We start from the raw sequence: 26,396 nt of genomic DNA on the forward strand, positions 1-26,396 counted from the left end.
GAAGCAGTCCTCAAACAATGGAGGCATGAGATCAAACATGAAACCTATGACAGGTATGAGGAGAACTGGCAGAGGTTTTTAAACCTCGATGGCCGAGTTGACGAGATTCATTTCACGTCTCTCCTCATGTATTGGGACAGCGATGCCACCAAGGTTAGTTTCATGAAAATTACTTTATAATTTTAAGATATTATTTCATTGCATATTTACAGATTTTTTTTAAAGAATAAATCCACAAAGGGGTCAGCAAATAGAAGAAAGAAGCTGCATGACCACCACTTGGGCTCACACTCCTATGCCAATCTGGAGGATGTTTATTGTCAGGATACGGTATATGTCATTTAAAGCTTTAAAAGATCTTAATGCTTAGTATGATTATGAAATCTCATAATTTATAATATGATAGGGAAAATCATTAATGCCGTTATGAAATCTCATAATTTATAATATGATAGGGAAAATCATTAATGCCGATACACTTGAGGGCAAAAGTGGTGTATGGTACTTTTCGTGATAGATATAGGGGTGATGAGAAGAATTGGGATAAGATCAAGGCAAATCTTGAGTTGGTGGTGAGACTTATACATATCTTGAGTAGTATTATTAATTCTATTTTGTTGTTAACATTACGAGGAAACGAGAACACAAATAATATGGTCATTACCTTGAATTAACTATAAATTTGTGCTTTAGGAGGAATCTGAGGCTGCATCCAAGGAGGCTGTATTTGTGTACATTTCGTAGGAGGAGGAACAAACCGAGCCGGACCCTCACATGCTTTCTGTAGAGGAGAACATCAATCTCACACAGAACCTGATGGGTCATAATAGGTAAGGATGGTAAAAAATTGAATCAATTTGAATACTACATACTATTTATATTTGTTTACCATTATTGAATTTGAGAGCAAAATTTAATATTTATTTCTCCCTAATAATAGGAGAGGAAGATATCCTCTGCATGGTGTCAGAGCTTCACCCGGCATACGTATGAGATCATCCACAGCATCCTCCATGCTATCTACATCAATGAGAGCAGCCACAAGCAGTTTCCAGGCTATGCCATTTGTTGCACATATCTCTACGTATCTAATTAACAAAATTGATCCGGAACTGTATATTCAGGTGACTAATGAGATGACTGGAGTTGCGCTGACGGCGAACTCGATGGACAATCTCATAGGGTATGTTATACAATATTTAGGCAGTGCGATTCCTTATAGCACGTATGGTGGTATCATATGGATCATTAGCTCGATTGGCGATAATTCTGACGCTAGACAGAGCAGTGCTCATGTACCTTATTTTTTCTTATATTTATAAATTTATTTTTATTTAATATGTTATCAAACACCACATAATGATTTATAAATTTATTTTTATTTAATATGTTATCAAACACCACATAATGATTATTCAATTGAACATTCAGAGTGGAGATAGTTATCAAACACCACATAATGATTATTCAATTGAACATTCAGAGTGGAGATATTGGAGGGAGCAGCACCTGTTCTCGTAATCGGGATAGAGATACCCCCGTCAACGACGATGGATGAGGTTTTTTTATTTTTAATGCAATAAACAGTTTTATTTATTATAACACTACATTTATTCATGTCGTGTATCCTATCTTAGTCATGTGCATTGTTAGTATATATGTTGTTGGATGTATATATTAGACGGAACTGGTTGATGTATATTTTGAAGTGGATGGTTGGATTTGTACAATGTGTTGGATTTGGTTATATTTGGTTTTGAATGGAATTATTATGAATTTTGATTATAATTGGATGGTTGGATGTATTCATGTGTATAGTATTTTTTGGATGTATTCAAATATTAATGTAATTGTACAGAAAAATACAAATTATAATTAATTTTTTTTGCTAGAAAAAAAGCAACCTAGACGGAATTCTGTCTAGTCTGACAGACTAGATGGAATTCCGTCTAGTTTGACGGACTTGACGGAATTCCGTCTAGTCTGTCAGACTAGACGGAATTCTTACTTCCGTCTTGGTTGACTTCTGTCTAGTTTGATCAGCCTAGACGGAACTCCATCTAGTTTGATTCAATCTAGACGGAAGCAAAATAAATGGACCTAACTAGACGAAATTCCGTCTAGTTGAACTAACCTAGACGGGATTTGGATCAACCTAGACGAAAATTTCCGTCTAGGTTGCTCGTTTTTCTACTAGTGAATATTGAATGATATTTTTCCTCGACCTACAAAATATGATGTTTATGATAATGTCGAGGATGATATCAGAGATAAAAGTGAAGATGATATCGAAGTTGAAGCTGAAGAGGTAGGAGATGTTGAAAGTGCCGAAAATATTAATGATATGCATTCCTCCACAGAAATAAAGTGAATAATGGAGCTACTAGAAGATAGTGAAAAAGACTTATATGAGGGATGTACCGAGTACTCCAGATTTTCATTTATGCTAAAACTCCTACATATTAAGACACTTAGTGGTATGTCAGATAATTATTTTGAAATGCTTCTTGATTTGCTTCGGACTGTAATTCCTGGAGGGTATGTCAGATAATTATTTTGAAATGCTTCTTGATTTGCTTCGGACTGTAATTCCTGGAGGAGAGAATAACATACCCCAAACAACTTATCAAGCTGAGAAGATTGTCTCTGCTCTGGGTCTTGATTATAATAAGATTGATGCATGTCTGAATGATTATATTTTGTACCACAAAGCTAATAAAGACCTTCAAGAGTGTCCGACATGTGGAGTTTCTAAGTGGAAGCAGCGCACAAATTCTTCAACAAGGATTACAACGGAGACATGGATAACACAGAAGAAAATTCCAGCCAAGGTGCTTCGACATTTTCCATTGGCTCCTAGATTGCGAAGATTGTACATGAACAAGGAAACGACAAAGAATATGAGGTGGCACAAGGAAGATCGAGTAGACGATGGTAAATTGAGACATCCTGCTGATGCTTTAGCTTGGAAGCATGTTGATAAAATTTATCCTCGTTTTGCCGAAGATTGCAGAAATATAAGACTGGGTCTATCAAGCGACGGATTCAATCTATTTGGGGTAATGAGCTCTGGCTGGTCTACGTGGCCAGTTGTATTAATGCCATATAATTTATCTTCATTCTTTATATGAAATAACCGTTTATGATACTTTCATTACTAATACCCGGTAAGCATGCACCGGGAAATGATATTGATGTATACTTAGAGCCTCTAATTAATGAGCTAAAACAATTATGGTTTGACATTATTTTAGCATATGATGCCCATTTAAAAGAGTTGTTTAGATTACGTGCTATTCTATTATGGACGATTAATGATTTTCCAGCTTATGCTAATCTGTCTGGGTACTCTACGAAGGGCAAGTGTGCTTGTCCTGTATGTGGTCCAGAATTTAAAGCTCTTCAATTACCACATAACCGAAAGAGTTGCTATTAGTTTAATCGAAGGTGGTTGCCCTTGAGTCAAAAGTATAGAAAATTATCAGCTATGTTTGATGGTACAGTTAAGAAGAGAATGAAGCCGCGTTAGCTGACAGGTAATGAGATCGTAAAATTACTTGAGGGGTTTCTAAAAATTATGTTTGGAAAAAATCGCTATTCTAAATTTAACCCGCTCAGAGTAAGAGTTTACTTAAAGTCAAAAAAGCCATTGAAGCATAAACAAAAGGTCCGAAAAATGCAAGTTGAGGACGAAGCCGAAAAATTACCTAGAGGATGGACTAAATTTAGTATCTAAATTTAGTATCTTCTTTCAGCTACCTTATTGGTAAAATCTTAAAATCTAATACAACTTAGATGTCATGCATATTGAAAAAAATATATGTGATAACATAATATCAACTCTCCTACAAGATGCAAATAAGTCGAAGGATGACCTACGGGCGCGCCAAGATCTGACTGCTTTGAATATCCGAAATGATTTGTAAGCTGAAGATGTTGGCCTTGAAAAATTAAAGTTACCTCCTCTCGTGTTACAATGTGAAATGAGCAGATGCAACGGTTTTGTGAAATTCTCAAATCGGTAAATTTGCCGGATGGTTACTCTGCTAACATTTCAAATAATGTCCAGGTGCAAGAGAGGAAACCCTTAGGTCTGAAGACCCATGATTATCACTTTCTTCTCGATCAATTGCTTCCTGTTGCAATCCATAACAATATGAAAAAAGAAGTGTCGAAGATTATTATTGAGTATTGTGGATTCTTCAAAAATTTATGTTCTAAAGTCATAGATGTAGATGAATTTAAAAAACTTGAAGTTGAGGTCCGAGTTACTCTATGCAATATGAAAGTAATATTCCCTCCTTTATTTTTTACAGTTATGGTCCATCTTACCCAGCATCTTGCAAGAGAGGCTAGAATCATCGGTCCTGTTACTTATTGTTGGATGTATCCGATTAAAAGGTAATTTATGGTTTTTGTTACATTTATTAATTGTATATGCGTTTTTAAAATAACCGTGCTAATAATTAACTCTTCTTATGATTCTAAGATACATGGGCTCCATGAAACACAATGTTCGCAATCGAGCTTGTCCCGATGGCTCGATAGCCGAAGGATACATGGCTAACGAATGCTTTGTGTTTGCATTATGTTACATGTGCAAGAAGAAAACCATATTGTAAAACCCCGATAATTTATAAATAATAAAATTTATGTGTGATAAATTATGATATGTGGATATTTAGTATGATAAATATCATTAAATGGTATATGAGTATATAAATTATGATATGTGGATATTTAGTATGATAAATATCATTAAATGGTATATGAGTATAATACCATGTGATTTGAGTATGAACGTATGATAAATATCATTAAATGGTATATGAGTATAATACCATGTGATTTGAGTATGAACGAGTTCATACACGAGAGATAAAAGTATTGAAACATGCACAAATGGCCAAACTCATGAGAATCTGGGAAATCCCAGTCCGGTCGATCGCCGTGGTCGACCGCAGCCCGGTCGACCGTCACGGTCGACCGTGAGACATGTAGTCTGTTTTTCTCCTGTTTTGAGTTGGTTTCGGATTTCAAAACCCATATTCGTTTTCCCCTGATATATATATGAGTTTTTCACAATTTTCTCAGTTTTCCTAAGAACCCTAACAGCCACCGAAACCCCGCAAACCCTAGTTTGATTTCTTGGAGAAGATTGAAGGCTTTCAAGTGGATTTTCGGGTGATTCTTAGCTTTTGGAGTGGAGATCTTTTTTAACCTTGCTTCTAACACGTTTTCCTGCAACCAAATGCGAGTATCATCTCTGCTAATCCCCCTCCTAGTTTTCAAAACGTTTTTAAAGAGTTTTAAACATGTTTTGTAGAGTCTAAATAACTAGTTTATGAATAAAGTTAACTTTTTTGTATTATATGTAAAGAGACTGGGTCTTTCTATGCTAAAAAGGTTGAGAACGATTTTTACAAAAGTATTTAAGACCTGAAGATGATTTTAAAACGTGGTTAATCTGAAGAAAGAAGTTTGAATTTTAAAACGTGGTTAATCTGAAGAAAGAAGTTTGATTCGTTGTTTTGAGCTTTTATGCATGTTTTAGGGTTTTGAATAATTCGTTGTTTTGAGCTTTTATGCATGTTTTAGGGTTTTGAATACAAATCAAATACATAAAATTATGTTCATAATTGTTGAGCTGTTTTTAGATGTTCATATCTATTGTGACATGGTTGCATACAAATTTTATGAAGATTTAAACATGTTTACATCGAGAAAATACGACATGAACACGACACACACACAACCAGTTTGGAAAACTGGAAACAATGTTCACGGTCGACCGCCACGGTCGATCGCGTACAGGACAGAGACCTGGGTAGTCTCTGGAGCCCGTCGCGGTCGACCACCATGGTCGACCGCCACGGTCGGCCGCCAATTGGTTTTGTCTATGCATGTTTACTTGCGTAGTTTTTTTCGATGTTAGTAATTGTTTAACACCTGGGATGATTGTGAACTTCAGAAGAGGACACGTACACCGAGATTTGTGCACGTATGATAGATTGTGTTAGATTGACACACTTTTAACATGAGATAAATTGATAAACACATATTGAATAATGTTGTTCTATACGTATCCGAAAATAGGGAGATGAAACCTATTTGCCGCAGAACGATTGAGTAAAAGTATTACAAAAGTATCGTTATTACACGTATCCGAAATAGGGAGATAACAAAACCTATTGCCGCAGAGCGATTGAGTAAGAGCATTACAAAAGTATCGCCATAGCACAAGATGATGCACACATAGATATTTGATCAGTTATAAGTTTTACTTCCATGATAGACTACCCGTGAGTAGGGTATTTACTTTGAGATTTTGGCACACCCGTTATGTACGGCAGTTATATTTCGTTTTGTTTTGATTGGCATCCTCTTATATTAGAGCATGCTACTCGGATGTACTTCGAGATGAGATTTATTCTTTATGTTGGAGATTTGAGTATGTTTCCTTGACTATTTGTTTTTCATTCATGAAGAGCTATATGAATGATTTGATATATGTATGTACTGACTCTATTTTCTATATATATACTCCTACCCCTTTCCCTGGGGAGAGGTAGTGATGATCTCGCTAGCGCTTTGACGCTCGTTGTTTCCCCTCTTTCAGGCAGCGAGTCCGACGCACGAAGAGTCGTAGGTTGATGGGACATCTTAGTTGTCCGTTTAGCTATTTATTATACTTTGTAGTTATTGCAGAACTCCACATGTAGTTGATTATTTTTCAGACTCTAGATTGGTATTTTATTTTAGAGTTGAAAACTATTGTGAGACTTTGTTTATTTGACTCATTATATTTGAGACTCAGTTCAGACTCAAAGATATATCTATTTTATTCTAGTTGGGCTCATTATTAATATCTCTTATGCTTTTTCTGTGTATTTTCGGTGTTGTTCTATTTCTAGTTTTGCCTGTCTGTACCTTCATCTATTTATTGTTTCCACTAGAGAGATAACGATTGTGATGGTGAAATATGTCGTAACATGATGTTTGGTGCTTGGCAGGTTTGACAATCCAGGTTTCACCTATTCGGGAAGAGGCACCAGTGGTCCCACCGACACCACCAGTTGAGGACGGAGCAGCTGATCAGGAGGCTTAGCTTCGTTTAGTTGAGAGGTATCAGAAGTTGAAAGCACCAGAGTTCCACGGTTCGACGGATTCCATTGCTGCACACAAGTGGAAAGAGGATGTGAGTAACATCTTGGATATGCTGAATGTTAATTCGGTGCAGAAGCAGAGGCTAGCGGCTTTCAGCCTCAAGGGAGATGCAGGAGGATGGTATCGATTTCGCTTCACCCCAGAACAGAGGATGACTGTTTCATGGGAGATATCTATATATCTTTTTGATGAGCAGTATGTTTCGGCTGCAGCGAAAGCCGGAAAAGAGTTAGAGCTGGCTCGTCTAGAGTAAGGGGATATGTCTGTCATGGACTTTGAGAGTAAGTTCATGTCATTGCTTAGGTTCACTGGTATATGGCACACAGAGAAACGTCATGCTCAGATGTTTTTAATGGGACTTCATCCGGGGTTACGCCAGTACATAGTATCTCGACGATTTCGTTCAGTTCGGGAGGTGGCAGATGCTGCCATGGCTCAGGAGATAGATACAACCTTATTCATCAAGGGTAAGGATAACGGTAAGTCAAAACAGTCCGAGGATAAAGGAAAGGGTAAGAGACCATTTGGAGGCTCAGGAGGACCCTACCAGCAGGGTAAGGGTCCGCATCAGTAGGGTCCCCATAAGAAGGACCATCAGCAGGACCAGAGAGCGCAGCAGCAGCGCCTATTCCAGGGAGCTTGTTACAATTGTAACAAGATTGGGCACCGAGCGGCCGAGTGCCGCAGCGCACCCGCAGCAGGCCAGCAGGACAGGACACAGCAGCAGCAGCAGAACCGCGCTCAGGGACACGGTCAGGGTCAGCAGCTGAGAATTGAGGCACCTCTAGCAGTCCTGAGGATTGAGGGACAGGTTCGAGCAGTTCAGGAGACCCAGCAGAGGCAGATGGCGCCATTCACGCCAGGTGATGCAGAGCAGCAGACTAGTAGAGTGTATGCAGTGGTTCCTCGCGATCATGGAGCGAGCGGAGCTGTGGTGGAAGGTACATTCCATGTGAATTCCTTTCCAGCACGTATTCTTTTTTATTCTGACGCTTCGCATTCTTTTATCTCCTATGATTTTTCGATTAGACTTCATCTTGTAGCTCAGCTGTTAGATTTTTCATTATCTGTATCTACTTCGTTGGGAGAAATGTCTCTGTTAGAGAGTGTTTGTAGGAGATGCATCGTCAGCTTGGACGATTCTGAATTCGCGATTGATTTGATCGTGTTGCATATGTTTGAATTTTATGTGATCCTTGGTATGGATTGGCTATCTTCCTACCATGTGAGTATCGACTGTTTTACGAAAACAGTCAGTTTGAGAGCATATGATGGATCAGAGTTAGTGGTAGCTACCTCCAGAGGCAACCAGTTTGCGGAGTCATTTCTGGTGCACGTAGAGGAGGCGATATTACGGGATCGGAGCGCGGATTTGAGTGAGATGCGAGTAGTCTCAGATTACGAGGATGTCTTCCAGGACATACCAGGGTTACCTCCAGTGAGAGAGGTCGAGTTTTGCATAGAGTTACAGCCAGACACTGCACCGATTTCCCGAGCTCCTTACCGTATGACGCCTGCTGAGATGAGGGAGCTACAGATCCAGATCGATGAGTTGTTGTCTCAGGGTTTCATTCGACGGAGTCATTCTCCGTGGGGAGCACGGGTCCTTTTTATGAAGAAGAAGGACGGGAGTATGCGATTATGTATAGATTATCGCGAGTTGAACAATGTCACTATCCGTAATCGGTACCCATTACCAAGGATCGATGACTTGTTCGACCAGTTACAGGGAGCGCAGTGTTTCTCGAAAATAGATCTTCGCTCCGGTTATTATCAGTTACGAGTTCGGGAGATGGATATTCCCAAGACCGCTTTCTTGACTCGATATGGGTCTTTCGAGTTTCTTGTCATGCCGTTTGGACTGACTAATGCACCCGCAGTATTCATAGATTTGATGAATCGGGTTTTTCTTCCGTACTTGGACCAGTTTGTGATAGTCTTCATCGATGATATTCTTATCTACTCGAGGTCGGAGGCAGAGCACGAGCAGCATTTGGGGTTAGCATTGCAGATATTGAGAGAGCACCAGTTGTATGCTAAGTTTAGCAAGTGTGAATTCTGGTTATCAGAGGTCAGATTTTTAGGTCAAGTTATTAGCCGAGAGGGCATTACAGTGGATCCGGCTAAGGTAGAAGTCGTATTTGATTGGGATCTTTTGTTTGTGGAAAAATTTGCAGTAAAAGAAATAAAAGAAAAATTAATTTGTATTCCTTTAATCTCAGTTACAATTGGATTTTCGATTACAAAAGAGAAGAGAATGATCGGGATTCTCTCCTTTGTTTAATTCTGGGTTCTTCTTGGTAGCGGTGAGATGCCTCCCTCGATTGTTTGCGTCGAGTTTGCTTCTCGTTGACAATCCGAATATCTATACTCACTTGAACTTGTCTGGTTGATAACTCTTGACGAGTTTTGTGATTCAGAACAAGCAACAAACTCTAATGATAGAGTTGTTGGAACCGAAAATAATTCGGTTAATAAGCCAAATGCCGACTGCTTAGAGTTCCTCCGTCTGTTGATTTCCCAGACTGTGTAAGGAGTCAATCCTCCTTTTTCTGATTCTGGAAGATCTGATCGAAAGGCCTTCTCCACAAAAATCCACCCCTTGATCTGATTATCAAAAATCCGATCTTTAACTCTGTTGAGTTTGTCGTTATTTATAGGGGATTAAGGGGTGTAACCACCTCCTTAATTTGTAACTGCCCCCATAATCCGCACCTAAGTAGGGGTTTAGTTACCCCATTAATCGGGTGTAACAACCCACTAATCGGGTGTAACAACCCACTAAAGCCACTCCTCAAATCGTGGGTGAAGAACAGCTTCGAAGTTGTTACGATCGCGTTTGAATGAGTCAGAACCTTGACCTGCGTTCTGGCGGTGATTGAGCTGCGTTTGGCAGCGACTGACGGGCTGCGTTGGGCAGTGATGGATGAGCTGCGTCGGCAGCGGTTGATAAGCTGCGTTGGACAGCGATGGAGCTGCGTTCGAGCTGTGCTTGGCAGCGATTGGAGCTGCGTTCGAGCTGTTGATTGTTGTAGTATTTAGATTTCTCTGTCTTTATATATGGATGACACCAAAGACCAGTAAAGAAGGTCTTATTCAGGCCATTTGTGACAATTGAGGCATCTCAATAACGCTCTATCAACTGCAGGTCATGATCTCCACTGAGTGTGTCGAATATCATTACACTGCTCATCAGCACCTCTAATGGTTGCTAATATAATATTAGTCATGTTGTTGTCGCAGCCATCAAGATCAATCATCTCACATAAGAAGCTGCATTCGTGTTTATAGCTGTTGAAGCGGCGTAGGTGATTGAATCGGTGTAGTGTCTTGATGATGGTACGCGGGGAGGACTTCCACGTCTTGGTTTGAAGAGATCGTCGATTTGTAATCCTTTCTGTCAGAGTATTGCTAAAGACTGTCGTTTTGTAATCTTTGCTTTAACTCTTTGACATGTGAAAATCTTCGAATTGTAGCCTTCTGGAAGTCGTCAGATTGTAACTTCCATCATCAGTGTTCGATGGAGAATTAGCTATCCGTTGTGATTTTTAGACAGCCTACAGAACCCCCTCCAAAGTTTTCGAAAGTTCGCGGTTGACTGGGACGAATTTTCGGAATACTTTGGATCCCAAAACTTTGCTGATTAAATGTATTCCATTGTAGACTGAGTAGAGCATCTCGGGGCTTTGGGCAAATTTTGTCGACATCCTCCTTCTTGTTTGATTCATCAACAATGGCTTTAGACTTCAGCTTGTATGAACAGACTTTCATCCCCAGCTTAGTCAGGGAGACAGCTTCGGAAGAATCTTCTTGATCAGCTCGTCTGAGGTAAAATGATCTCGGCCGTCTGATTATTACTTCGAATATTTACCCCTTTGAAGGAGTTATTTATGTGGTAGGCTGAATTCGGCCATCAGAACGCACGTCTAAATCATGCGTTCGACTGTTTGATCATGAGGGTGCGTTTGGGAGTTGAAAACCCCCCTCCCCTTCATTTGAAAACGCGAGAATCACGTTTCAGGTGAGATTTTACCTAAAATCTCGTTTCGATTTGACAGCTACAGCTGTTTATAAATAGACCACTGAGGTCAAATCAAAAGGTCATTCGACTTTTCTCCTTTTTTACTCAGTTTCTTAACAGAACTCCTGTTCATCTTCTCCAGCGCTTCAACGGAGGAAAAGATCCGTTCCTAAATACTTCGCCCATCTTCGTCTTCTTCGCCACAATTGCCATGGGGCCTAAGAAGAAAATGGCGTCCAAATCGAAGATCGCCGAAGCTCAGGGTGCTTCTTCGGCTAGAGCCTCCGGGGATGATCAAGTTCTCACGCCTTCGTCGCTAGTTCCTTCAACCAATGGTAAGATTGACCCATTGGAAGTCGATTTGACAGATCTCTCATTTTCGACCCTTGATTGGCGATCCGTATTCCAATTAAACGTATGGCTAGCTCCATCGTTCCTGAAATTTCAACGTAGGTTCAGACCCTGCGTTTAAAAAATTTTGGACGCAGGTCTGAACCTTGTGTTTAGAATTTTGGATGCAGGTTGAGACCCTGCGTTCAAGACCCCGAACGCAGGTCTGAACCTTGCGTTTAGAATTTCGGATGCAGGTTGAGACCCTGCGTTCAAGACCCCGAACGCAGGTTTGAACCTTGTATTCTTGAGTTAGACTTCTTATGACTAATTTTTCTATTTGCAGTATGCTACTCCAAAGAGCCTCTTTCTTTCAACCACTACTTCGGTCATGCGGGAGGTGCGGAGAAGAATACAATCTTCAGCTTCGCCTTTGAATATCCAGTGTTTCAGAACACCCACAAAGAACGGTCGAAGCTCATCACTCAAGCCTTTCCTGAGACTCTCAGGTCTTTGGTTACAAATGCCAAATTCGAAACCGCAGAGCGTGAGATTTTAAAGAAGCCGTCCTTCCTATTCGGGGATTCTGTAAAAATGGACCCCAAGCGGATGTCCGAGGGGAATTACAAATGGCTGAAGGTAGTCAACAACCGTCGTCTTTTCCTTCCCAATTTGGAGCGGATGTGGCCGATTTCTTATTATCAGTGCGCTTCTATCCCGCGGTCGATGAATTGGGAACTTGTTCAAGACCAAGGCGGTGTTGCTACGGGGCACATCACTCATCGGGGTACTCATCCCGCTGGTTTCAATAATTTCATGGCTTTGAAGCCAGGTTTATTCCAAAAAGAGCACCCTGTCGGAGAGTCTGCTAAGTTAGCGGAGGTGTTTATCAGAACATTTATTTCTGTCAAAGGAGAGTTCCCTGCTCGGGATTTCAGGGCCCCTACTTGGGTTCACTCCAGTGATGCGGACTGGTGGGCCCGGATGATAAATTTCGTCTTGGAGGAACTAGAAGAACCTTTGAGAATTTCGGATTTGAGAGTTCCTATAACAGCCACTCGATACGGTATTCCTCCGAATTGTGCGATTCGTCGATCTCGTCGCCTCGTTGGTTTGTCGGTTTGTGCCGAGCTGTGCTAAGGGACCTATAAGCAATTTTATATGCCTACACCAGTTTGTTTTGGCTGTGCATGTTTATCTGAGTTTGTTTTTGGTTGTCGAACGAATTTCTCGACCTTATGATGATATACTATGACATTAGTGATTGTTAAACACCTGGGATGATGGTGAACTTCAGATGTGGACACACACACACCGAGATTTGTGCATATATGCTAGATTGTGTTAGATTGACAAACACTTGACATGAGATAAATTGATAAAAACATATTAAAGAATGTTGTTCTATACATATCCGGAAATAGGGAGATGAAACCTATTTGCCGCAAAACGATTGAGTAAAAGTATTACAAAAGTATCGTTATTACATGTATCCGGAATAGGGAGATAATAAAACATATTGCCGCAGAGCGATTGAGTAAGAGCATTACAAAAGTATTGCTATAGCACAAGATGATGCACATATAGGTATTTGATCAGTTATGAGTTTTACTTCCATGATAGACTACCCGTGCGCAGGATATTTACTTTGAGATTTTTGGCACACCCGTTATGGACGGCAGTTATATTTTGTTTGTTTTGGCTGGCATCCTCTTATATTAGAGCAGGTTACTCGGATGTACTTCGAGATGAGATATTTATTCTTTATGTTGAAGATTGGAGTATGTTTCCTTGACTATTTGTTTTTCATTCATGAAGAGCTATATGAATGATTTGATATATGTATGTACTGACTCTATTTTCTATATATACTCCTACCCCTTCCCCTGGAGAGAGGTAATGATGATCTCGCTAGCGCTTTGATGCTCGTTGTTTCCCCTCTTTCAGGCAGCGAGTCCGGCACACGGAGAGTCGCGGGTTGATGGAACATCTTAGTTGTCCGTTTAGCTATTTATTATATTATGTAGTCTTTCCAGAACTCCACATGTAGTTGATTATTTTTCAGACTCTAGATTGGTAATTTATTTTAGAGTTGAGAACTCTTGTGAGACTTTGTTTATTTAACTCATTGTATTTGAGACTCAGTTCAGACTCAGAGATATATCTATTTTTTATTTCCAATTGGGCTCATTATTAATATTTCTTATGCTTCTTCTGTGTATACTCGGTATTGTCCTATTTCTAGTTTTGCCTGTCTGTACCTTCATCTATTTATTGTTTCCACTAGTGAGATAACGATTGTGATGGTGAAACATGTTGTAGCATGGTGTTTGGTGCTTGGCAGGTTTGACAAATCTGGGTTTCACTTGGGACTACAGCCTTGTGTGAACCCTGGGTCGATGACTAGTTCGACCAGTTACAGGGAGCGCAGTGTTTTTCGAAGATAGATCTTCGCTTCGGTTATCATTAGTTACGAGTTTGGGAGATGGATATTCCCAAGACCGCTTTTTTGACTCGATATGGGTCTTTCGAGTTTCTTATCATGTCGTTTGGGCTAGCCAATGCACCCACAGTATTCATGGATTTGATGAATCGGGTTTTTTGTTATTACTTGGACCAGTTTGTGATAGTCTTCATCGACGATATTCTTATCTACTCGAGGTCAGAGGCAGAGCACGAGCAGCATTTGAGGTTAGCATTGCAGATATTGAGAGAGCACCAGTTATATGCTAAGTTTAGCAAGTATGAATTCTGGTTATCAGAGGTCAGATTTTTAGGCCATGTTATTAGCCGAGAGGGCGTTGTAGTGGATCCGGCTAAGGTAGAAGCCGTACTTGATTGGGAGCTACCGAAGACAGTTACCGAGATTCATAGCTTCTTAGGCTTGGCAGGCTATTACAGAAAATTCATTCAGGATTTCTCGAGGATTTCCACACCACTTACACGCCTTACTAAGAAGGGTGTACAGTTCATTTGGAGCATAGAGTGCCAGAAGGCATTTGAGACATTAAAGACTAAGTTGACTTCAGCACCAGTTTTGGTTATTCCTAGCAGAGATAAGACTTTTGTTGTCTACACTGATGCATCTTTATCAGGTCTTGACGGTGTATTGATGCAGACCCAGAGAGTCGTAGCCTATATTTTAAGGTAGCTGAGGACTCATGAGCAGAATTATCCCACGTACGATTTGGAGCTAGCAGCAGTGGTCTTTGCACTGAAGGCGTGGAGATATTATTTGTACGGGGTACAGTTTGAGTTATTCACAGATCACCAGAGTCTGAAGTACCTCTTCTCATAGAAAGAACTCAACCAGAGGCAACGACGATGGGTAGAGTTTATTAAGGATTATGAGTTTGCTATACAGTACCATCCGGGAAAGACGAATGTGGTGGCAGACGCGTTGAGCAGGAAGCATCGTCGCGGACTAGCAGCTTTAAGGTGTTCTCTATATCGGGATCTTTATTCCCTCAGCCATTTTGATTTCCAGCCAGAGATTAACGGGAGCCGTGTGTTCTTAGGAGCGTTATTTATACAGCCATCTTGGAGAGATAGAGTAGTCGGAGCTCAGTTAGAGGATTCTTGGATTCAAACCCGCAAGGGGGAGATCTCTAAAGAACCCAAGGATGATTGGACTATTGGAGTAGATGGATGCCTTAGGATGAAGGGCAGGATCGTTATGCCGAACAATCTACAGCTAAAGAGGAAACTATTTAATGAAGTTCATCGCAGCAGATATACAGTGCACCCAGGCACGACAAAAATGTATAAGGATTTGAAGAGGCATTTTTGATGGAGCAGTATGCGTAGAGAGATTGTAGATTATGTGGCTAAGTGTTTCACCTACCAACAAGTTAAGGCAGAACACCAGAGACCTGGAGGAACCCTACAGCCTTTACCCATTCCTGAGTGGAAGTGGGCGGATATTTCCATGAATTTCATAGTAGGGTTACCCAAGTCAAAGAAATGAAATGATTCTATTTGGGTTATAGTGGACAGATTGACTAAGTCCGCACATTTTTTACCTGTAAGGACAACTTATACGGTAGATACGTATGCGAGGATCTTCATTCAGGAGATTGTTAGATTGCATGGAGTTCTGGAGACGATTGTATCAGATCGGGGCTCAGTCTTCACATCTTATTTTTGGAGGAGTTTTCAGGATGTTTTTGGCAGTCAGTTGTTATTTAGCAGTGTTTTCCACCCCAGACAGATGGGCAGACCGAGAGGGTGAATCAGATCTTAGAGGACATGCTGAGAGCGTGCGTTATAGATTTTTAGGGTAGCTGGGAGGATCACATCTCACTGATTGAATTTGCATACAATAACAGTTATCAAGATACCATAGGGATGGCACCGTATGAAGCTTTGTACAGGAGACCTTGTAGATCGCCTATATGTTGGGCAGAGCCAGAGGATAGTCTATTGATTGGTCCAGAGTTAGTTAGACAGACCACAGAAAAGGTGACATTGATTCAAGAGCGCATTCTTACGGCACAGAGTCGACAGAAGAGCTATGCAGATCAGCGGAGACGACCTTTAAAATTTTAGATCGGAGACTCAGTCATATTGAAAGTATCGCCAATGAAGGGCGTTCAGAGATTCGGTAGATGGGGGAAGCTTGCCCCGAGATATTTTGGTCCTTTTAGGATCATCGAGCGCATTGGAGCTGTTTCTTACAGATTAGATCTCCCAGCATCGATGTCGAGTGTACACGATGTCTTTCATGTTTTGGTGCTTAAGAAGCATAAGCGGGATGATGAGCAGCAAAGAGTGATTGACTCACCAGAGATTGAGATTCAGGAGGATTTGACTACCGTAGAGGTACCGGTATGCATACTTGCTAGAGAGAATAAAAAGCTTAGAAATAAAGTCATTTCATTAGTGAAAGTTCAGTGGAACCGGCAAGAAACCGAAGAGATATCTTGGGAGCGCGAGGAGGATGTTCGTCGTGACTACCCGCACCTGTTTGGACAGGTATGATGTTAATGTGCTTATATGACTTGATAGTTGTCATTACACCTGTTTGGACAGGTATGATGTTAATGTGCTTATATGACTTGATAGTTGTCATTATCTATGATTGTTTAGTCACATTTATATTTATCTTTAACACTAGAATGGGGATATTTTTACCTAATCCTTAATCAATTGAAGCATATGGTATATACATGAGGATTTTCTTGTTTGGATTATTTCACTCGACATACCAAATTTTGTTTAGTTAAGGATTTAGGTAAGAATGTTTGCATTTTAGGTTGTTAACTTTAAATATCATTGTGCTAATGCTAGGTGATGTGTGCAGAAGGAATTCTTAATATGAATTACACCTTCTTAATGTGTTTTTCCAGTTTTTGAGCTTTGAGATGTGACTGCGGAATTTCGAGGACGAAATCCTCTTAAGGGGGGGTGAACGTAAAACCCCGATAATTTATGAATAATAAAATTTATATGTGATAAATTATGATATGTGGATATTTAGTATGATAAATATCATTAAATGGTATATGAGTATAATACCATGTGATTTGAGTATGAACGAGTTCATACATGAGAGATAGAAGTGTTGAAACATGCACAAATGGCCAAACTCATGAGAATCTGGGAAATCCTAGTCCGGTCGACCGCCGCGGTCGACCGCAGCCCGGGCGACCACCGCGAGACCTGCAGTTTGTTTTTCTTCTGTTTTGAGTTGGTTTCGGATTTCTAAATCCATATTCGTTTTCCCCTGATATATATATGAGTTTTTCACGATTTTCTCAGTTTTCCTAAGAACCCTAACAGCCACAAAAACCCCCCAAACCCTAGTTTGATTTCTTGGAGAAGATTGAAGGCTTTCAAGTGGATTTTCGGGTGATTCTTGGCTTTTGGAGTGGAGATCTTTTTCAACCTTGTTTCTAACACGTTTTCCTACAACCAAAGGCGAGTATCATCTCTACTAATCCTCCTCCCAGTTTTCAAAACGTTTTTAAAGAGATTTAAACATGTTTTGTAGAGCCTAAACGAATAGATTATGTATAAAAGACAATTCTTTTGTATTATATGTATAAAGATTAGGTTTTTTCATGCTAAAAAGGTTGAGAACGTTTTTACAGATGTGATTTAGATCTGTTGATGATTTTTAAAGGTGGTTAAAGTAAAGAAAGGAGTTCGATTCGTTGTTTTGAGCTTTTATGCATGTTCTAGGGTTTTGAATATAAATCAAATGCATAAATTTATGTTTATATATGTTGTTTTGTTTTCATATATTTCTATCTGCTGTACCATGCTTGTATGCAAGTTTCATGAAGTTTTTATCATGTTTGAATCACAAAAATATGACGAGAACACGACACATAAGAATCTGGAGAAAAACTGGAAATTGGGTTCACGGTCGACCGCCACGGTCGACCGCGTGCAGGACAGAGACCTGGGTAGTCTCTAGAGCCCATCGCGGTCGACCGCCACGGTCGACCGCCAGTTTGTTTTGGCTGTGCATGTTTATCTGAGTTTGTTTTTGGTTGTTGAACGAATTTCTTGACCTTATGATGATAGACTATGACATTAGTGATTGTTAAACACCTGGAATGATGGTGAACTTCAGATGTGGACACGAACACCGAGATTTATGCATATATGCTAGATTGTGTTAGATTGACACACACTTGACATGAGATAAATTGATAAAAACATATTGAAGAATGTTGTTCTATACGTATCCGGAAATAGGGAGATGAAACCTATTTGCCGCAGAGTGATTGAGTAAAAGTATTACAAAAGTATCGTTATTACATGTATCCGGAATATGGAGATAATAAAACCTATTGCCGCAGAGCGATTGAGTAAGAGCATTACAAAAGTATCGCTATAGCACAAGATGATGCACACATAGGTATTTGATCAGTTATGAGTTTTACTTCCATGATAGATTACCCGTGAGTAGGGTATTTACTTTGAGATTTTTGGCACACCCGTTATGAACGGCAGTTATATTTTGTTTGTTTTGGCTGGCATCCTCTTATATTAGAGCAGGTTACTCGGATGTACTTCGAGATGAGATATTTATTCTTTATGTTGGAGATTGGAGTGTGTTTCCTTGACTATTTGTTTTTCATTCATGAAGAGCTATATGAATGATTTGATATATGTATGTACTGACTCTATTTTCTATATATACTCATACCCCTTCCCCTGGGGAGAGGTAGTGATGATCTCGCTAGCGCTTTGACGCTCGTTATTTCCCCTCTTTCAGGCAGCGAGTCCGGCGCACAGAGAGTCGCAGGTTGATGGGACATCTTAGTTATCCGTTTAGCTATTTATTATATTTTGTAGTCTTTCCAGAACTCCACATGTAGTTGATTATTTTTCAGACTCTAGATTGGTAATTTATTTTAGAATTGAGAACTCTTGTGAGACTTTGTTTATTTGACTCATTGTATTTGAGACTCAGTTCAGACTCAGAGATATATCTATTTTTCATTTCCAATTGGGCTCATTATTAATATTTCTTATGCTTCTTCTGTGTATACTCGGTATTGTTCTATTTCTAGTTTTGCCTGTCTGTACCTTCATCTATTTATTGTTTCCACTAGAGAGATAATGATTGTGATGGTGAAACATATTGTAGCATGGTATTTGGTGCTTGGTAGGTTCGACAAATCTGGGTTTCACCTGGGACTGTAGCCTTGTGTGAACCCTAGGCGTCACACATATCTCAAGCACCTGATATCCAATACAAACTTATATATTATTTATATAGGCGACATCTGGAGAAGCTTAAGAATGAAACAACCGGTAGGAATGCAGCGCATAATATTCAGAAAAGATATAGGAATTGATGTAAGTGTTTTACAATTAATTATTAAATATTCATAATATAACATCACCTAAATATTCTTAAATTGTTTGGCTTAGGTTGAAAAATCACTTCTTGATGGTACTACGTTACCAGATGACATTATTATCCATGCACAACGCCCTTATCATGAAGTGAGACGTTATAATGAGCATTTGGTCAATGGATATAAATTTTGAACATTAGAGACCGATGATAGGAGGGTAACTCAGAATAGTGGGGTCATGGGTTTGTTTGCTCAAGAATATTTTTCAAGTATAAGAGATCAGAATCCAATTCTAGCTGGCATACTATATTATGTCCAATTAGAAGATATTGTTGAGGTAATTTACGGGTTTGGTAAACCAAAACAATGTAGTTACACGATGTTCAAGGTTCGATGGTGTCCTGCAAAAAAGAAAAAAGATTATTATGGATTTACATTAGTCAATCTCCACCGAGAAGTATATACAGATGAGAAATTTATTTTCGTAGAACAAGCTGATCAGTGCTTCTTCGTGAAAGATCCGAATGTCATGTCTGATTGGGTGGTTTTGTACAAGGAGCCAAGATTTGTTGTTCTTCCTAATAACAATGAAAAAATATTGAAGAAAGTGAAGATAATTATAGTGAACCAATTGGGTCATCTGATGACGTTTGGCAAGAATTCTCTTACACACAGAATGTGACGCTGGATGTAGGTATGAACTATATATGTTACACTATACATTACCGATTTTTAGCTTATCATAATAAAAACAATAATGCATTTCATAATACATATCTCATGAGCATGTATACAATTTTTTCTTAACTATGTTAATAATTGAATTTGCAAATGATGAGGGCGAGGAGGCTCTTTGGCCCGGAGGGTGATCGATCATGGAGTATCACCCCAGGTACTGGTGCTGATGATACACTACCATCTTCGGATGTAGGTATAAAAATTAAATAATATTTTAATATATTTTATAAATTATTAGTTATCTAGCTCATAGTGTTTATTTGTTATAGATGCGGGTTATTCATCACCCGACCCCTCTAATGCAGCACCAGAACCATCCCCCCGACGTAGGTTTTCAATATTTAATAATTGATAATGGTCAATTAAAAATTCATATTAATGATTCTCCTTTCTTATGTAGGTGCTTCTTAGACCCCGACATATCCATCCTATACATTTCATACTGACTTGCGGCCGAAGACACAGGACTATCTCAGTTTACCTTATCTCCGGACTCTCATAAGTCCATGGCTGACTCAAGGAAGTACCACCCACGTGCTGCGAGAAAGTAAGAGGAAATGCTTCCTATGTTGGAGACTAGGAAAGTTGTTGCACTCGCAGTAAAAGAAAGAGAGATAACAATTGCATAAATACTTTTAATTTTCATATTTATATATTATATGATATATTGTCATGTTATTATTGTAGGCGCTAAGCTAGATCGCATAGAGAACAGACGTGACGGAGGTAAGCCTGAATCTAAACAACCGCCAAGAGGAATAAGGGCGATAATTCGGTGGAATAGTTCTAATTTGCCTGTTGGTCCTTGGTCGACCCGATTGAATATATATATTGAGGTTCTCGTGTGTAGAGTGAACATTATCAACCCTTATTTTCATTTCTGAGAACTACCATGGACCGCATACGAGGCGATATGGACTGAGCTTATGGTAATTGCATATTTCTTTAGCTTTTCATTTATTAATAATTAGTAATTGATATTAAATTATCCTTACTAAATGTATATGTAAATCTACAGGACTGCTTCTGCCTTGAGGACTTTGAGGGGGCTTGGAATTATGTGTTTAATGTCAAGGTTGAAACAATCCTCAAACAATGGAGGCATGAGATCAAACATGAAACCTATGGCAGGTATGAGGAGGACCGACAGAGGTTTTTAAACCTCGATGACCGAGTTGACGAGATTCATTTCACGGCTCTCCTCATGTATTGGGACAGCGATGTCGCTAAGGTTAGTTTCATGAAAAGTACTTTATAGTTTTAAGATATTATTTCATTACATATTTACTAATTTTTTTTAAAGAATAAATCCACAAAGGGGTCAGAAAATAGAAGAAAGAAGCTGCATGACCACCACTTGGGCTCACACTCCTATGCCAATCTGGATGATGTTTATTGTCAGGATACAGTATATGTCATTTAAAGCTTTAAATGATCTTAATGCTTAGTATGATTATGAAATCTTATAATTTATAATATGGCAAGGAAAATCATTAATGCCGATACACTTGAGGGCAAAAGCGGCGTATGGTCATTTATGTGATAGATATAGGGGTGATGAGAAGAATCGGTATAAGATCAAGGCAAATCTCGAGTTGGTGGTGAGACTTATACATATCTTGAGTAGTATTATTAACTCTATTTCGTTGTTAATATTACGAGGAAACAAGAACACAAATAATATGGTCTTTACCTTGAATTAACTATATATTTGTGCTTTAGGAGGGATTTGAGGCTGCATCCAAGGAGACAACATCTGTGTACATTTCCCAGGAGGAGGAACAAACCGAGTCGGACCCTCATATGCTTTCTGTAGAGGAGAACATCACTCTCACACACAGAACCTGATGAGTTATAATAGGTATGGATGATAAAAAATCAAATCAATTTGAATACTACATTCCTATTTATATTTGTTTAACATTATTGAATTCGAGAGCAAAATTTAATATTTATTTCTCCCTAATAATAGGAGAGGAAGATATCCACTGCATGGTGTTGGAGATTCACCGGCATAAGCATGAGATCATCCACAGCATCCTTCACGCCATCTATATCAATGAGAGCAGCCCCAAGCAGTTTCCAGGCTATGTCATTTGTCGCACGTATCTCTGCATATTTGATTGATAAAATTAATCCGGAGCTGCATATTCAGGTAACATAATGAGATGACTAGAGTTGCGCTGATAGCGAACTCGACGGACGATCTCATGAGGTATGATACAATATTTAGGCGATTAGATTCCTTATAGCGTATAGTGGCATCATACGGATCATAAGCTCGATTGGTGATAATTCCGGCGCTAGATAGAGCAGCCCTTAGGTACCTTATTTTTTCTTACATTTATAAATTTATTTTTATTTATTATGTTATCAAACACTACATAATGATTATTCAATTGAATATTCAGAGTGGAGATATTGGAGGGAGCAACACCCGTTCTCGTAACCGGGATAGAGATACTGCCGACGACGATGATAGATGAGGTGTTTTTATTTTTAATGCAATAAATAGTTTTATTTGTTATAACACTACATTTATTCATGTCGTGTATCCGATCTTAGTTATGTACATTATTAGTATATATGTTGTTGGATGTATTTATTAGACGGAATTGGTTGATGTATATTTTGGATTGGATGGTTGGATTTGTGCATTGTGTTGGATTTGATTATATTTAGTTTTGAATGGAATTGTTATGAATTTTGATTATATTTGGATGGTTGGATGTATTCATGTATACATTATTTATTGGATGTATTCATGTATTAATGTAATTGTACAGAAAAATACAAATTATAAATAATTTTTTTGCTGAAAAAATATCAACCTAGACGGAATTCCGTCTAGGATGAGTCAAACTAGACGGAATTCCGTCTAGATTGTCATAATCAACCTAGACGGACTTCCGTCTAGGTTGCCTCCGTCTAGGTTAGACGGAATTCCGTCTAGGATGAGTCAAACTAGACGGAATTCCGTCTAGATTGTCATAATCAACCTAGACGGAAGTCCGTCTAGGTTGCCAACCTAGACGGAGGCAACTTAGACGGACTCAACCTAGACGGCTTTCCGTCTAGGTCGACAACCTAGACAGATTTCTTACTTTCGTCTAGGTTAATTTTCATCTAGGTTGTTCAACCTAGACGGAATTCCGTCTAGTTTGTCCCAACCTAGACAGAATCATACTAGACGGAGCAAACTAGACGGAATTCCGTCTAGGTGTACCAACCTAAACGGGAAATAGAGCAACCTAGACGGAAATTTCCGTCTAGGTTGCTTGTTTTTCTACTAGTGATTTCTTGGTTTTTATCATTATGGCCTATAGACAAATAATGATCATCCAACACGAATCTATATTTACCTATTAGTGCTAGGCATGGGTCAGGTCACCTTTAGAAGTTATCCAACTTGCTTATACCAAAGCATGCGCATTAAGCAACCCTAATTAAAGATTAAGGCCGACTCTCTTTGTTTTGGCCAACATGGCAAAAAATTGTAACTTGCCTATCTCTATCCCCCAAAACCATCAACTCCAATTCAGGAGCTAAAATTTACCAATTTTTTTTTTTTTTTTTTTGCTAAAATGGTGGGACAATTGGTCCGTTACTGTTCCCTAGTTAAACTTCTCTCGCCACCATCACCTTAATCGAAATTATAAAATAATAATAGTAATAAATATGATTTTCCCCCGATTGGTCACCTAAATATGAGGTATTTTTAAAACAAACCCTTAAGACACGTATGTAAAAAATAAGCCCGGCATAAGTTGCATCAAGTAAGTCCCTAATGGTAATTTTTTTGTTATTATAACTCCGAATAAACTTAACATCCTTAAAAATAACATCTCATTACATCTTATTGTCTTTCTAATCTTGTTGCGTACGGACTTAGACTATCTCTAAAACAAGATACCGGTCTGCAAATACAAGAGTAAATAACAAATATTGAGAAATAGAAGAGAGAGAGAGAGAGAGAGAGAGAGATGAAAACAAGTTAGCTATAAAAAACCTAGAAGAATTGAGTTGAGTTTTAATGAGTTGAAATAGATGATGACTAAAATACTATCATTATTTCATGAGCATATACACATGCAAGAGAAACACAAATTTTTAAGTAAATTTCTATATATCTCAAAAATGCATCGTCAATTCGATTATAGTTATAATGTGATAACTTAAATTTAAGGAAACTATTTTTCTATCATATAAGGAAAGGTAAGATTTTTATGTTTTTGTTGTAGAATCACGTGCCTAATGAACAAAACTTATAATTTCTAATATATATATATATATTATATACCTTTAATTCTATACCTTTACATTCTTTGCCTTTTTTTTGCTATATATATTATTATTTTTTCTAAAGAGAACTTATAATTTTAATCTATATTCCTTTTAGAATCTAAATTTTAATTGATATGTAATTACATGGGCTCATGTGCTATGTTCACGGAGTATTCGTATGCAAGATTCGTAGAAAAAAAAGGGGGGGGGGGCGTCGCGCGGTCGCCCGGCGCCCGGCGACTGGCCGCGTCGCCTTTACGAGGGGGGCAGACTGGGGGGGGGGATTGTGTTGTTATGATATATGAAATATTCTAGAAAACATAAGAGAGAGAGAAAAAAAAGATGTGTCTTGTGCATATACACATGCAAGAGGCACACAAATTTTTAAGTAATTTTCTATATCTCAAAAATGCATCGTCAATTTGATTATAGTTATAATGTGATAACTTAAACCTAAGGAAACTATTTTTCTATCCTATAAGGAAAGGTAAGATTTTTACATTTTTGTTGTATAATCACGTGCCTAATGCACAAAAGTTATAATTAAAAAAAAATTATATACCTTTACATTCTTTGCCTTTTTTTGCTATATATATTATTACTATTTCTAAAAAGAACTTATAATTTTAATCTATATTCCTTTTAGAATGTAATATATAATTGATATCATGATATGTACTTATATGGGTTCATGTCCATGGAGTATTGTATGGAACATTCTAGAAAATCAGAGTCATGTTCATGGAGTATTTGTATGGAACATTGTAGAAAATAAGAGAGAGGGAGTATTTGTATGGAACATTCTAGAAAATAAGAGAGAGGGAGTATTTGTATGGAACATTCTAGAAAATAAGAGATGTTTGTATGATATATGAAATAGTCTACAAAATAAAAAAGAGAGAGAAAAAAGATGTCCCTTATTAAAGTACATTTCTGCCCTTCCAAGTATAGTAGAAAATATGGAGGCTCAATAGCACTTAAATACCTTATAATTTCAGTCACTTAGCACTTATATACTCTCAGTTGTTTTTTTGTACCCATTATATGTCTTGAGTTATTTAAGATTAGCACTTTATTACCTTCTATTATGCAAACATGAAAATTTCATTCGAAAATTCTCATATAACATTGATATGTTAATTTTGGAGTTTTTAAACAAGTAAGGGTATGTAAGTGTTAAGGGAGTGAAACTTAGCGAATTGAGAATATGCCCACCACTAGTCCAAAATTTTGCCCTCACTTGGTTTTTTATCTAATGGTACGGATTAGCTAAAATTTATATTAAAAAATTGAGTATATAATGGCAAATCTTAACATTATTAAGTCTGTTGGGAGTTAAAGATAACGATTTTAATAAGAGAGACCTAATTTAATACAATTTATGACATTTCAGAGACTCATTTATAATATAAGTATTTTAGGAGATTTTTCAAAAATATATTGGACTGGTAAACCAGTTTTAAAAACGCAAATAAAGAACTTTAAGACGTAAATTGAGAATATGGCAATTTGAAGGCTTAATGTAAATATATTGATGATAGAATTAGGGGAAAATTGCTTCAAGGCCTCAAAACTCAATTTCTATTGTGCTACAGTCCCCCTTACTTTCCCTAATGTACTGCAGCCCCTCCTTTTTTAAAAAATTGCGTCCAGGCCCCTCCAGTCTAAAATCCGGATTTTGCCCTCCCTAATTTGAAGGCTTAATGTAAATATATTGATGATAGAATTAGGGGAAAATTGCTTCAAGGCCTCAAAACTCAATTTCTATTGTGCTACAGTCCCCCTTACTTTCCCTAATGTACTGCAGCCCCTCCTTTTTTAAAAAATTGCGTCCAGGCCCCTCCAGTCTAAAATCCGGATTTTGCCCTCCCTGTAAATATATTGATGATAGAATTAGGGGAAAATTGCTTCAAGGCCTCAAAACTCAATTTCTATTGTGCTACAGTCCCCCTTACTTTCCCTAATGTACTGCAGCCCCTCCTTTTTTAAAAAATTGCGTCCAGGCCCCTCCAGTCTAAAATCCGGATTTTGCCCTCCCT

The 26,396-nt window shown here is 38.5% G+C and overlaps 1 protein-coding gene and 1 long non-coding RNA gene across 3 annotated transcripts; both read left to right on the forward strand.

The window, feature by feature from the left end:
• On the forward strand, positions 268 to 13,577 carry LOC109843007. 2 transcript variants are annotated; one of them, XM_020411929.1, is made up of 6 exons: positions 268 to 330; positions 456 to 572; positions 694 to 830; positions 941 to 1,183; positions 1,484 to 1,559; positions 13,466 to 13,577. In XM_020411929.1, exons 3-6 carry the CDS (start codon positions 775 to 777, stop codon positions 13,511 to 13,513), a joined length of 423 nt encoding a protein of 140 aa, XP_020267518.1. In that variant the 5' UTR covers positions 268 to 330; positions 456 to 572; positions 694 to 774; the 3' UTR covers positions 13,514 to 13,577. The 2 variants fall into 2 exon arrangements, with proteins under 2 accessions (XP_020267518.1, XP_020267517.1); XM_020411928.1 differs by lacking the exon at positions 13,466 to 13,577 and having other exon boundaries at positions 941 to 1,295; positions 1,484 to 1,759.
• LOC109843008 lies at positions 21,800 to 22,666 on the forward strand. The gene is made up of 3 exons (XR_002247481.1): positions 21,800 to 21,934; positions 22,046 to 22,396; positions 22,485 to 22,666. It is a non-coding gene; the product is annotated as an uncharacterized LOC109843008 (long non-coding RNA).

The sequence above is a fragment of the Asparagus officinalis genome, chromosome 5, assembly GCF_001876935.1.
Source record: "Asparagus officinalis chromosome 5, Aspof.V1, whole genome shotgun sequence".
Classification (NCBI taxonomy): domain Eukaryota; kingdom Viridiplantae; phylum Streptophyta; class Magnoliopsida; order Asparagales; family Asparagaceae; genus Asparagus; species Asparagus officinalis.